At 37.7% G+C, this 14,951-nt stretch overlaps 2 protein-coding genes across 3 annotated transcripts in view; both read right to left on the minus strand.

The window, feature by feature from the left end:
* Positions 1-495: 495 nt before the first annotated feature.
* LOC117561401 (rhotekin-like) overlaps positions 496-14,951 on the minus strand; it is a gene marked incomplete at its 3' end in the record, with an annotated part of 48,601 nt that continues 34,145 nt past the window's right edge. Inside the window, 4 exon segments of the mRNA XM_034238790.1 lie at positions 496-594; positions 2,550-2,712; positions 3,888-4,016; positions 4,100-4,206. Of these exon segments, the coding sequence (XP_034094681.1) occupies positions 496-594; positions 2,550-2,712; positions 3,888-4,016; positions 4,100-4,206 (498 nt within the window).
* Positions 10,100-14,655, minus strand: LOC117561399. 2 transcript variants are annotated; one of them, XM_034238789.1, is made up of 3 exons: positions 14,488-14,655; positions 11,679-12,642; positions 10,100-11,492 (listed from the first exon to the last, which is right to left on the minus strand). In XM_034238789.1, the coding sequence occupies exons 2-3, from the start codon at positions 12,519-12,521 to the stop codon at positions 11,160-11,162; spliced, it is 1,176 nt and encodes a 391-aa protein (XP_034094680.1). In that variant the 5' UTR covers positions 12,522-12,642; positions 14,488-14,655; the 3' UTR covers positions 10,100-11,159. The 2 variants fall into 2 exon arrangements, with proteins under 2 accessions (XP_034094680.1, XP_034094679.1); XM_034238788.1 differs by lacking the exon at positions 14,488-14,655 and having other exon boundaries at positions 11,679-12,886.

Below are 14,951 nucleotides of genomic sequence, written 5' to 3' on the forward strand. Positions count from 1 at the left end.
CTCCTTTCACAAATGTTCCGTCACTGTATCTGCACTTCTTGTAGCTACTGACTGGAAGCATGCTTATGATCTGGCTATCTATGCTTTTAGAGAAACCCTAATCACAAAACCGAGGACATACACTCAATGTCACACTCTTCTTCTAAGGGGTCATTTGTGATGATTCAGGGGAATTCTGTTGAATGAGGATATCACTCTTTACCCATCGAATCCTTAATATGAACATTTATTTAGAGGTTTCCCTGACATTTTTTATGTAACTTCAACACAGGTAAAAGTAGACCTTTTTTAATTACACAACTCCGGTGAAATTCAAGTCACTGCAAATATATGTTTGTGGAGAAAGAAATGAAAACGAATTGCTTCAATAGATTGAAATTAAACGTAAAACCTTTTTTTAACCAAATGATAAGCTGCCTTGGATACTGAAGGCAGGCGTCTGTTGATTGACATCATTAGAGGCATGTGACTATGTGATGCATTGTGTTACATTACCTATTTCATGGTATAGCGATCCCTGCCTTGCTGGAATGGCTTTCTTTGAGCCTTGCGTTTCAATCTTCATGAGGTGATGACAACACTGTTTCCATTGGCCTGCCAGCAAAAAGCAGATGCAGTGATCTTAAAGAGTGATAATGGTAAAGCTTCTGCCAGTTATTTGATTATCAATTTCTGTCTCTCTGTAATCTAGCTGTCAAATCCTATCATCAATGTACTTTCAAGATTAGAAAATCAAACCAAACATACCATAGAGACAATGCTACACCTGTTGTACCACATACCAGGCAGCTTTAGACAATCCATGTGTCAGTCTGCAAATACAGATACTGCCGATCTAATTGAGCAATTACTTGTATTTGTTCAAGTACATTTTTATTGACTACATTAACAACTGTGAGCCTGAATGAGCCCTGCAAACATATACAAATCTAAAACAAATCCTCCAAAAATGGTCAATAAAGATGGCCAACCAGAGATCTCTTTTTTGCAGGATGAAAAAAGTAGTAAAAGAGTAAAAGTACAAATATTTAACAACTGGGCGTGATCCGTCATGGTGTTATAATTGCACAAGGAAGGACATTTATTTATAAAGTCAAATGATAGGTATACAGACACACCTGAGACACACCCTAAGAAAAACAAACCAAGCTCAAAACATTAGGTTATTAAGGTAACTGCAAATGAAAATAAACATTCAATATTTGACCTACTTCCTCTAACATAACTGAGACAAAGAAATGCTAGAATTTGCACAGCCATAATTTATTATTGCAAGTTGTTTGTTCAAGGAAAATGTATGACCTACTGTACCATTCAAATGTCTGACAGTCGGCCTTCTCAATCACATTTGCTAGTTTCTCAACTTAAACATTTTAAACCAAGGAGATTATTGTTGACCTCTGATAAGATATCTTCAGCACATTATACAATGAAATAGCGTCTAATTATAAAATGTATGGTATTTTTCTTAAAAATAAATGTTCTTCTTTATTTGAATGCATGCTCTTTGTGCACCTGATATGCCTGATATGCCTGAAATACGTAATCGTTATGTTTAAAATGTTATAAATGGTGATGCTGTATTGTCACCGTTGGACGGAGCGGTATCAGATGCAGAGCCCTGACTCGGGAGCAAATAGCAAATGTTGGTTGGTGCTGTGTTCTGAATGTTCTCATTTGGACGCTTCTTGTGAGACTTGTGTTTTGTTTCGGTAAAAATAGTTCGTATCGTCAGTTAGCTGAGTTTCTTCCCGTTAAATTGGTATGACACATTCATACGTTTTTGAATATTAGGAGACACAGTTTCGTGAAAAACACCCCGCAGGCCCCGGATTAGGGGCCTCTCGGCTTAACAGGCTAAGGTTACTTATTTCAAAGAACATATACAGTATATTAAATGAGTCCACACATCTGAAATCCATAGTCTGATGGAAATTGCAGATTCAGTTGCTTGCCTAATATCATAAGAGAAGATAGATACCAAACTCATATCTGAATGCCTACAAACTCCTAGTCTGGCTTTGTGTAAAGGAAACACAACATTTGCAACAAAAGTTTTAATATTATCTTTATAATATTTCCGCAAAATGTTGCGGGAAAAAGTCCATAAACCAAGCACAGGACAACATGTGAAAGCAACATCTCAGGTTGAGATGAAGTTGGATATAAACAAAGTCATTATACCTAGGCGTTTCATCTGATGCAAGTCTCTCAATCCACTGGCTCCCTGTAATCCACCGGATCACCTTTTTAATACCTTGTGTGCTCTGTTTTTAAACTAAGCACCATCGTTTTGTATGTCCTGCTTATTTAAAATATGTTTCTTAGATCATTTTTAACTCATTGAATTGGGAAGCACCTTTAGATGACTTTGTTTTCAAAGTGTGCTATACAAATACAATGTATTATTATTAGTATAAATCCAACTCAGTGTGACCAAGCTCTTTCTAAGAAATGCTGTCGGCAGACAATTCATTCTTCCTTAGTTCACACCTAGTTCAGGTAAGTGTTGGAGACAGGGCTACAGGTTATGCTTTGTTCATCCTCACTCAGGTTGTAGATGTGCTGCCAGATGGTCTCGGTCCAGCGCTGCGTGTCTTCAGGAGAGGGAGGGGTCAGCCTGAAGGTTACTTCTTCTCCTTGATGCCATGAGATGATGTTTACAGTCTGGCAAAGGTCCGGATCTCTCTCTGACACACAGACGACAGTATCCTGACAGAAAAACACAAACACTCAATCATTTTCCAATAAACTGTTTGGATGCTCATTTGAATTGTGATTGAAAGTTGATGGTTAAGAACTAAAGGTGTTTTTCAGATGATATGACTATTTTACTTTTTATATACCGTTTTCTAATCCATTGTTTATCACCCTAAGGGCACAGGCCCCCGCCCGAAAGGTCACAACCCTTAGTTAAAAACAAAACCAAACAAACAAAATAAAAAAATAACAATAAAGAGAAGCAAAACATAAAAGACTTTACAAGGTGTCAAAATAAATGCTCTAATAGTTTCCTTCATGTTCAAAAGGGATAATAAGGAGCTTAACATTTTTTTTCTGGTCCTACTCCCTCTAGCATACATTGTTCATGAAAATAAAAAGTCCAGTTCATCGTCATCCGTGATATTTGATTTGTTGTTTTAAACAAATCATCCCTTTGTACAAAAAAAACAATCTTTAAAGGTTAACCAAAACCATCAACGGCAAGAAATAACAAGCAGGAAATCACCGGTCCTGCTCATAACCACTCGGGATTGTGTCTGAATAGTCTTTTCAGTTTAGATAAAGTAGCACAGTATTTCAGCTCATCATTACAGTTATTCCACAGATGAACACCTTTTGTTGTGATGCAGTGAAGTTTGGAATTTGTTCGTAGAGATGGCATTTTGTAATATGCCGTTTCCTCAGCATTTGATTGTTTTCTCTCAACTGATAAACATCTAAAACATGTCAACAAGTAGACGTTTCTTTGGCCTGTGTTGTAGTTTATGTTCATCTTACTCTGAAATGTAACTTCTGACTGCAGCTGTCAGATACATGTATTAGAATAGAGTAGAAGTACATCATTATTGTTGTTGTGTGTAACAAGGTGTACATGTAAAAGTGGTAAACTGTCTCGATATTTGAATTATGATTTTAGTATTGGGTATTATTTATTTTGGGATTAACTGACATTTTTGTCATAAACAATATAATTTGTTTTAGACAGATATAAACCATTCTACAACATATTTACATTTCTGAAGTCTCACCAGCATGGTTTTCTCTTCTAGGATGTTTTTCATTTATTCACCAGGGCACTCATTGCATTTTATTGTAATTAATATGGATACAACGATAAATAAATCCATCTATATGTTCATTAGAATTGTTCATTAAGAACCAACCTGAGTGATGGGGATTTCAAGTGATGGCTTGTCCTCAGACTCCATGTCTTCTTGACTCTGATAGCAGAGAAGATTTTGCCCCCTGAGGACACTAAAGCCATTTCCCCAGCAATTAAGGTCTTCTCCAAGCTGAAAGATCAGAAAGTGATTTTATACAGTGGATATTAAAGTGATATCATATTAAAAGAATGACACTATGAAAATTAAATCACCTTATACTTGAGTTGGCCACTTATGATTGGCTGAATCATGCACAGAGGCTGAGCAACCAGGCGGCAACACATACTGCCGTACAGAGGCAACCAGAATGGATCATCCTCTGGAAACAGAGATGAACTTGAGGAGTAACGGTACGTCCACACAGCAGCACAAACCGGAGGAACCAGGCATGGAGGGAGGTGGCAGAGACAGTGGGTGAAACTGGTAGGTTTTCGCCTGTTTGGGGAGTTTATATATATATACTGTATATATATATATTGCTCGCATAAAATCCCCGGGTTTTTTTGCTTTGTATGTCGGGGGCGGGAGATTCATGTGATTGGTTGTTGGTCGCGTTGCTCGCAAAAAATCCCCAAGCTTTCAGACCCGCCCAGCTCCAAGAATTTTCAAGATTTTTGAAAAGCTGCTGTGTGTATGAAGGTAGATATGGTGCAAAATGCGAGAGCGTGTAAAACCTGATGTGAGCACTTGCAGAAAAAAATCTGAGCTTGTATGCATACATGTACACTTGTATAAAATATCCACGTATCTGTGAACCAAATTTACACTTGTATAAAATATCCACGTCACTGTGAACCAAATTTGAAGTCACAGAAGAAAAAAAAAAGTTTTGTAGCTTGTAGAAAAAAAATGAATTTAGTGATGAAATGTTCACTTGCAGAACTACGGAAGAGGATTAGGGCCACATAAAAAAAATTTTTGTGAGGATTTGAAAAAAATATTATTATTTTTTGTTCTGAGAAAAAAGTCAGAATTCTGACTTTAATCTCAGAATTCTGACTTTAATCTCAGAATTCTGACTTTAATCTCAGAATTCTGACTTTTTTCTCGGGGAAAAAAAATATTTTTTTTTTGGGAGAAAAAAAGTCCGAATTCTGACTTTAATCTCAGAATTCTGACTTAAATTATTTGGGAGAAAAAAGTCAGAAATACCGGTAACTGTCGAACCAGCTTCACTGCGATTTACACATTGCAGTAGGCAACAATGGAGGACGTGAGTGAATTTCTGCGCGCCAGAGGGGTCCAAGAGGAAACCATATTGCAAATGGAAGAACAAAAGGTGAGTTATAAATATATAAGTGTGTTTTGGGCGTTCGTAAAAACAACGAAAGGCGTTAGAATATGAAATGCAGACATTGATGAGCTAGCAGCAAGTGCATTAGCTTATATGCTATGGCTCCCCCCATCTAATTCAGTAAATAATGGTTTAGTTCGTTGACACGCAAGTTTGTGCTTGTTGGAACAGTGGCGACTAACCAAGAGCAACAGCCTGGTGGTTTTCATGTTTCTGTAGAGAAGATTTCATTAAGTGTGTTTAACAAGGCAGCTAGCAGCTAGCTGAGAGCCTGACAGCTACCGCTCACCAGCCTGGCGGGGAAAAACCATGGGAAATACATATCGCCCAAACTTCTTTTTGTTTGCCATCATTACTTCAAATTATTTTTGCCTGTAACAGTTTAGAGATCAGTGGTCAAAGTACAACGCAAGGAGGCAGTTGCTAATTATATTCCCAAAATTCGCCCAGTAAAACCCCTCTCGGTACTGTAGCATTGTTACCACAGGGGTTTGGGCCATTGTCCTTGTATCCCACAATCACAGAATTATCAGCATATGAATATGAATCCTGCTGTACTGTCTGAAGGAGATTAAAACAGCAGGACAGTGTTGGTAATTGTATCTAGTATCGCTGCGTATCATGTCAGTCTCTAACGTTAACGTTACTGAAAGCTGCCGTTGGTGGGCCGCTGGCTCTGGCATAGGTGGGCCGTGGACTTTCATCACAGCGCCGGTACCGCATCCGCCGCCGCAAACACCCGCCGTTGCGAGGCTCTGGTGGCTCCGGCAGGTCCGGTTGCAGCGGTGCTGTGAAAGTCCACCGCCGTTGCGAGTCTCCGGCTGTAATAATCCACTTTAAAAACACTTTTAAGGGTTATACTTATGTGAAGGTTATAAACTTTAGGGTAACCAGGGAAACTAGTAGTTTCTGTTTTTTTCTAATAAAGTGACAACAGTACCATCATGGCAAAAACTGGCTTTTTAAGGGTTAATATTCTGAAAATTAATGAATGTTTTGTATTATGAACAGGACTGATTTGGTCTGCGAAATGGCAAAATAGTATATATCTATATATAACGATGTACAAGGGTTGACAATAGTTATACAATGTGCACAAACTTCATTGTGTTTTCTTTTCTTTCTTCTTTGCAGATTGACAGCGACGTCATTGGTCTTATGGATGATGCCACTCTTCAAAAATACATCCCCTCCTACGGAGACCGAATAGCCATCTTTAATCATTGTAGAAGTAAAAGGCCCACATCAAAGCGAAAAAAAGGCCTTTATGAAAGACTGAGGGAAAAAATGACAGTGAGATCGGAAAGTTCTCAAGGAAACGCATCAGGTACAGAAACAAGAAAAACACAGACAAAGAAGCTGAAAGCCACAAGAAATATTGAAATAGGCTGGATTCACAATGACACTAACACAACCAAACAAGTAAGGGCAAAACAAGGAGGTGGCACTAGAAAAATTAAACTATCAACTAATGCTGGTTTGAATGAAATCCTTGAAACAGGAAAGACACTATTTTTTCCTGATGGAATATCACCTAAAGGACCTGAATCAGAGTTCGACTTTGAGGTGTGGGATTTTAAACAAAACTGCCTTACAGCTGAAACATGCCCTTCAATTAGCACAATGTACGAAACTGTGCAAATGACAATGTTGCGATTTTACATTGCCACAAAGCGAAAACCTTCTGCAAACGCTGACAGCGACACAGTTGAAGAGACTTCTGAGTTTAATCTTGTCTCGGGTGAAAATGACGACTACACAGATGTCATTATTGTTTTGGACGACATACAGCGATCACTAAACATTTCTAGTGATCCTGAAATCACCTTTGGTCCTCATTTCGGCATCGAGGAAGATGAAGAAGACACACTCATATTTGAGAATGTTCCTGTCCCCGCCAGTCCACTTGAGGCAGAGAAACAACTAACAATCACTGTACATCATGCAAACACCCTAGCTGACATGATTACTGCCTTTTCTGATGCAGAGATTTTAAACAAATCATTGAATGTGAGGCGCATTCTCCCAGATAACAAGGAAGAAGCAGGCAGTGGTTCTGGGGTACTGAGGGATGTTCTCAGCTGCTTCTGGCAAGAATTCTATGAGAGATGCACACTTGGGACAACAGTTAAAGTGCCCTACATTCGCCATGATTTTCCTGCTGAAACATGGAAGGCAATTGGAAGAATCCTTTTGAAAGGTTACCAAGATTGTGAATATTTCCCAAACAAACTTTCACTGCCTTTCCTTGAACAGGTGCTGTTTGATAATGTGTACAGTGACCTCAAAGCATATTTTATGCAATTTGTGAGCAGCCAAGAACGTGAAGTTTTGATGCAAGCGCTGACTGATTTCACTGCAGTTGACACTGATGACCTTTTGGAGGTTCTCGACAGCTATGGCTGTAGAAGGAAGTCAGCGCAGAGAATCTTCCTAAAATAATTGAAGAAATTGCCCACAAAGAGATGGTCCAAAAACCAATGTTCGTTATTGACTGCTGGAGGGAGATTAACCATCAACATCTCAACCTCAGTCCAGAGGCACTGACTAAGTTGTTGTCTGACCTGCAACCCACCACAAAAAAAGTCTGCAAACTACTGAAATTTGATGTTGATTTGACTACAAACCAAAAAGAGGTAGCAAATCATCTGAAAAGATTCATCAGAGAGCTAGATGAGAGTAAACTTCAGAAGTTTCTACGGTTCTGCACAGGATCTGATCTCATTGTGACAGACAGCATCTACGTGGGATTTGAGAAAATGACAGAGTTCACAAGAAGACCGATTGCACACACATGTGGGAATATTCTGCACATAGCTGACAGCTATGAGAACTTCCCAGATTTCCGTTCAGAATTCAATGCAGTTCTTGAGAGCAATGTGTGGGTTATGGACATTGTTTAGACTCCAACAACAATAACCAAACCAATCCAAACTGTTAAGAGTTTTTCATGTTCGAAGTAGTTGTGCAGAATTGCAAGTAATGGTGTGCTATACTGTATATTTGGGAAGCACTTCACCAGGACCTTTAATAGTTATAGAGAAGTCCAGCTGGCCAGAAGGGAGCCCATCTTTCACTACACAAACTTGGTGGTGTGTTCACAAACTACAACAAACTTGCATATTGACTATTATTCTCCAGTTGCAGAACACAAACCTGACTTGACAGAAATGTAATTTGTTCATGTAATTCAAGACCTTTTAATACTGCTAAGATGTTTAAGGATTCAAACAAGAACAGTGGCATGCTTCATTGTTCTTATATGGAAACAGACAGTTGTAAAATACAATGTACTGTTTGCTCCCTCTTACTTTTTGTGTAAATTGTAAAATGATATGCCACTTACCCAGGTGAATAACTTGTGTAAAAGCATGAATGTGTAACTAACCCCTTATCTGACCATTGACTGGAATATAAAGTTGCAAAGCAAGTGCCTTGTTCAAAGCATACTTGTTTATTTAGAACATATTTTATACTAGTGTAAAAAGTAATTAAGACATGTGCCAGTGCAATAACAATTATTAAAGTATCCAAAAATAAAAGATAGGTTTTGTTGCACACAACAATGCCTGCAAAACAGATGTTGAGACTTAATACAATTTACCTTCAGAATGTCTTTCAGTATCAAAGCAATACTTGCAATCTTAGTAAAAAGCAAACAATTGTAATCATAACTTCTCATAACTAAGATAACTGGTAGAAGACTAGTTCAGTCTGTTTATATGCACATCTGAGAGGTGTGTGTGTGTGTGTGTGTGTGTGTGTGTGTGTGTGTGTGTGTGTGTGTGTGTGTGTGTGTGTGTGTGTGTGTGTGTGTGTGTGTGTCTACTTGTTTAGAAGAACCAACCAGTCCACCACTTGAAACTTTAACAAGACATTTGGAATCAAGGCAATGTGACACCTGAGGAAACATTTGATCATACAACATTTTAAGCATTATTTTTAAGATATTTGTTCCGTTTCTATATTTCACATCTTGTTTATTTAGAACATATTTTATACTAGTGTAAAAAGTAATTAAGACATAATCTTAAAATAATGCTTAAAATGTTGTATGATCAAATGTTTCCTCAGGTGTCACATTGCCTTGATTCCAAATGTCTTGTTAAAGTTTCAAGTGGTGGACTGGTTGGTTCTTCTAAACAAGTAGATACACATACACACTTTCCCTATACACACACACACACACACACACACACACACACACACACACACACACACACACACACACACACACACACACACACCTCTCAGATGTGCATATAAACAGACTGAACTAGTCTTCTACCAGTTATCTCAGTTATGAGAAGTTATGATTACAATTGTTTGCTTTTTACTAAGATTGCAAGTATTGCTTTGATACTGAAAGACATTCTGAAGGTAAATTGTATTAAGTCTCAACATCTGTTTTGCAGGCATTGTTGTGTGCAACAAAACCTATCTTTTATTTTTGGATACTTTAATAATTGTTATTGCACTGGCACATTACAGGCAGATATTTGTTCCGTTTCTATATTTCACATCTTGTGGATCAACCAATAATTAAAAAAAAAAAGCAAAGCAAAAGGGCTGTAATTTTCCGGTCATCCTTGTGCGGAATTCTCATGTTTTGTTAAATGTTACTTTTAACATTGAAATGTAAGTTAAGGTTACATTGTGAATCAAATGTATTTTCTTACACCACATTTGTATGCAGGGCTTCAATTGAATGTTGATAAAGTTTCCTATTCTTATGGGTATAAAGTGATTGAATAAATAAGCTTTACAATAGTTGTTCCAAGACTTCTCTAAAATATCTTATAGTAATTCATATTTGACACTAATGTGAGAATTTAATTAGTCATGTGGCATTAAAAACAATGATAAAATAATTGAAAATTCATTAAGAACACTACCATTCTGTTTATCTATGCTTTGAGTTCTTGATGCCTTTTTTACAAATGTGTATTTAATTGTCTAGAAATGGTATCCTTTATTGTCTTAATAAAGTTAATTGTTTATTTTTGCCAACACTAGGTTGTAATGTTATGGTGATACAGGTAAAAGACTGATGTATATCAATACTGAGAACATATGATGAATACTGCACTGACATACTCATTGTATCAGCATTGGATCAAATGTGCTCCTATTAGTATGAACTCACAACCAAGCTTCCCAAAGTCTGTTCACCTCAAGTTATTACGGCTAAATTGTTTCATTGAGTTCCGAGAATACATAAATGTAACCACATTTTGAAATATAAGTAATTGAAATAAATAAAATGTGTTACTGCATAAAGACAATCTGATCCATTTAATTAATGTGTTATGCAAAAAGGTGTGAACGATGTATCTATTGCTTAAATCATTCAATTTGTGCTTACACTTTTGCAAGAATGTGATCAGACATTTTTAGTAAAAACAATGGAGTTATACTGAAAAATTAACATGTTCATTATTGTATGCATGTGGCAATCAATAAGTCATTCTAAAGTGATGTTTGTATTCACCAATAAATGGCACTAGCAGGTTTGTTATGTCAGCGAATGGCGTTGTTATCCTTTCTTAAAGGAGGAAGTTTGTCCAGTGTAAGCAAGGCCTTCTCAGTTGCAGCAAACTACATGGCAATATTAATGACTGGTCCCTTACTGTTTTTAGAGCGCACATGAAACAATCTGGCAACTGAGTGAAAATTAGCAATCAGTTGTTACCATTGTGTAACACATGGTACATTATTTGTGTATACAATGTAGAAACATGTAACAAAGATTTGGCCCATACATACAGTAGGCTACCATTAAAAAAAAACTGTTGAAAAGCTGTAAAGAAAAATGAAAATAGTGTTGAGAGACAAACATTTAAGGAATACATGAAATACCATTGACTATGATTTTTATTGATACATTTTTGACTAAATAATTACTTATTTTTTAAGGTCAGTTTTGTCCTGAACAGTATTTTGTGTTTTGCATAATGACATGTACGCTACATGTACCATTAATCAAATACTTGTCGTCGTATTTCATCTCGTAACAGGATGTATAGATCAGCTGCAGCAAATGGATCTGCTGGATCATCCCATCCGTTTTCCGCCATGAGTAGACAACACAGTTCAAAAACAGTTTCATCGCACGGAAACTGGCCTTTGGGAGTACACTCTAACATACACAAATTGACCTCCTCCATGGCAATAGGTTTGAGTCTATCCTCAGCACTGTGCAACTCTGGGAATGAGTACATAATCACTGGCCGACCAGATGCTGTGTCATCAGTTGATCTTGGTCTGATTTTGTGGGAATTCCAGGTGTTGACCACTTCATCAAGTTCATCCTGCATAGAAAAAAAGCACAGTAAATGTAGACGACATGTCTTAAGAAGCTTTCGGACATAACTTCTACCTGTCTAGATGGAGGCTGAGGTTGCTGCAATGTCCACGAACATAGTGAATTATAATATTATTATTACTAATACTACTTTTATTAATGACTAATCTCAGAAATAAATAAAATATTTTACCTGAACAAGATTAAGGTAACAGAATTGGATAAGACTTTTGTCCAAAAAGTCTCCTGTGAAGTGGCCATCTTCCTGGAGAGTTTGGAACAGGTTCATCCAGAACTGCGCACTCTGTTTGCGGAGTATACCCCACCATCCTTCAATGCGCTGGTTTGCTGTGCTTCTTCCATAAAGGAAACTTCTCTCCCCAGCAAAACTGTCTGGGTGGTTCCTTCGCAAAAACATCTGCATTTCTTCAACAGAAACATTTTCCGTGCCCCTGTCTGCACGAATCCTCTCTGGACATCCACCTATACCTGAAACTGTTTTGATAAAGTAACTTGCAACTACTTTAGGATCACTGTTTGTGATATAGGCTTCCATCCATAACACATAGCGGCTAAAACCATCTATACAGCCGTTGATGGCAATGCCATAGGGCTTTAGTTTATCATAACCATCCATGTGCCAAAGTGCATTTGGCCCTCTGCATCTGTACTGACGTCTTCTCAAGCGGTGGGCTCGTCTTAATTCCACACCTTGTGGATCAACCAGTTTGATGATGCGTCTTATGCTATCTTGTGACACAACAAGGCCCTGTTGAATTGCACGGAGATGAAGCCAACGGTATCCCTGCATCTGTCCATTAGTCATGATCTCATGCTGTACAAAAGCTAGCACTTCCTCCAAGTCAGACTGGTTCTTCCTCCTGAACAGGTTAAGTCTTTTACAAATTCTCTTTAATGTTCGGACACTAATTACAATGTGATTAGTGTGTGCCAAAATAGCAAGTATTTCTTTGTTACTTAGGGAAAGTCTGAAGTATAGTTTAATTAAGTCATCCAAATCTGGCTCTGCAGGCATTGTTGTGAGCAGCGCAGCAAACTGATGTAATGCAGAATATAAAGAGGACAATTTGGTATTCGTAGGAGGGGTTGTAATATGGCAGTTGAATTGTACATCAGACAATAACGTTGCTTTTAATCTGCAAAAAAGAAAAGAAAATATATTGTTTAAATATTGTAAGGTTAAGACTCTTCTTCCTATTTTACACAGTATATGCTCAGTAAAAGTGTCCATTACGGAGTACGGATCTTATTTATCAGGAACACTTTATATGCAGGAACACAAATCCTACCTTTAATTTAAAGCCAGAAAGTGTTAAACATTCTTACTGTTAACCTCACTAACTTGTTTCATAAAATGCGTATATATAGGCATATATATATATATATATATATATATATATATATATATTAGGGCCGGGACTTTAACGCGTTAATTAAGATTAATTAATTACACAAAAATTAACGCGTTAAAAAAATTAACGCATTTTAATCGCACTTATTTTTGCACCGCGGAACGTTTCTCACTGGATGAGTTTCAGGCGTACCGATTATACTGGAGCACCAACTAACGTTCATGACTTCAGACAACAACAAACCACGGTGAACAACAGTGGGAAATGTTGTTTTAAAAAACGGACGGATGGAAGCGTCGATAAGAGCACGGTTGTGTGCAAATTATGCAAAAAGGAATTCGCATATCACCGCAGCACATCAAGCCTCAAGTATCACCTCAATGCAAAACATATAGCAGCTAGCGTGGAAGCTAGCGTGGACGTTAGCCTCTTTTATCGCGTTCACACCAAAAAGAGCCGGTACTAAAATTAGTTCATGAGAACCTTTTTACCCCCACGAAAGTCCCTGCTAGAGAGCAGTCCGTAGTTTGCAATCCGCAATTTTCTCACAAGAGAGCCGTACGAAAGTCCCTGCTAGAGAGCAGGGACTTTCGTACGGCTCTCTTGTGAGAAAATATCTATATTTCTGATTGGCTGGGCGGATTGCAAACCACGCCCCGTAAAACTCCCAAAAAGTTTGGTGAAGCCGCCATTTTATTATCCTCGCATTAGCATTATTAGCATTAGCCCAGCGCAGAAACGCAGAGAGACTAACTTATGGCAACACAAAATAAAACATGGGAGCGGTGGAGATGAGGAGGTGTCGGCGTTCTGGCGATTTACTCGGAAGGCTGCTGGGACTCCCAGCAGCTTCTACTGAAGCCAGTCCCCAACTCCGGGGACTTCCGGCCGGGGACTTTGGGCGGCAGTATACGCCGTGAAGTGGTTTGCTGCCTGCCAGTAAACCCAAAGCAGAAGAAGAAGAAGTGACGTCAGCGGCTTAATTTGTTCTCATGAACTAAGTTCTCATGAACCTTTGTGGGAAAAGTACTGCGGTGTGAATGCGCCTAATGGTATACTAAAATCCATGTGAAAAAAATTGCTTCTCACTGTTCTTAGGTCAAATATTTATATGCGATTAAAAATGCGATTAATTTCGATTAATTAATTACAAAGCCTCTAATTAATTAGATTAATTTTTTTAATCGAGTCCCGGCCCTAATATATATATATATATATTGTAAAAAAATACGCATTTTATGAAACAAGTCTAGAATGGAGTAAGACAGTTGTGGTTGTGGGCCACAACCACAACTGTCTTACTCCATTCTAGACGAGATGATGTTTGAGATGTTGATCATTTTGATGGTTAATAGCCTTCTGATTGTCAGCTAGCTGCTAGCTGCCTTGTTAAACACACTTAATGAAATCTTCTCTACAGAAACATGAAAACCACCAGGCTGTTGCCTGGCAAGCACAAACTTGCGTGTCAACGAACTAAACCATTATTTACTGAATTAGATGGGGGGGAGCCATAGCATATAAACTCATGCACTTGCTGCTAGCTCATCAATGTCTGCATTTCATATTCTAACGCCTTTTCGTTGTTTTTACGAACGCCCAAAACACACTTATATATTTATAACTCACCTTTTGTTCTTCCATTTGCAATATGGTTTCCTCTTGGACCCCTCTGGCGCGCAGAAATTCACTCACGTCCTCCATTGTTGCCTACTGCAATGTGTAAATCGCAGTGAAGCTGGTTCGACAGTTACCGGTATTTCTGACTTTTTTCTCCCAAATAATTTTTTTTTTTTTTGTTCTGAGAAAAAAGTCAGAATTCTGAGATTAAAGTCAGAATTCTGAGATTAAAGTCAGAATTCTGACTTTTTTTCTCCCAAAAAAAAAATATTTTTTTTTTCCCGAGAAAAAAGTCAGAATTCTGAGATTAAAGTCAGAATTCTGACTTTTTTTCTCCCAAAAAAAAAATATTTTTTTTTCCGAGAAAAAAGTCAGAATTCTGAGATTAAAGTCAGAATTCTGACTTTTTTTCTCCCAAAAAAAAAATTTTTTTTTTTTCTGAGAAAAAAGTCAGAATTCTGAGATTAAAGTCA

Source organism: Gymnodraco acuticeps, unplaced genomic scaffold (genome assembly GCF_902827175.1).
Source record: "Gymnodraco acuticeps unplaced genomic scaffold, fGymAcu1.1, whole genome shotgun sequence".
NCBI classification, from domain to species: Eukaryota; Metazoa; Chordata; class Actinopteri; order Perciformes; family Bathydraconidae; genus Gymnodraco; species Gymnodraco acuticeps.

What these genes read in the sequence shown, in the direction of transcription:
- LOC117561399 (XM_034238788.1), bottom strand. Translation starts at nt 12,737, where the DNA reads ATGGACACTTTTACTGAGCATATACTGTGTAAAATAGGAAGAAGAGTC. An exon ending in GTTACCTTAATCTTGTTCAG is followed by an intron (nt 11,493 to 11,678) that starts GTAAAATATTTT and finishes TTTTCTATGCAG; the next exon opens with GATGAACTTGATGAAGTGGT.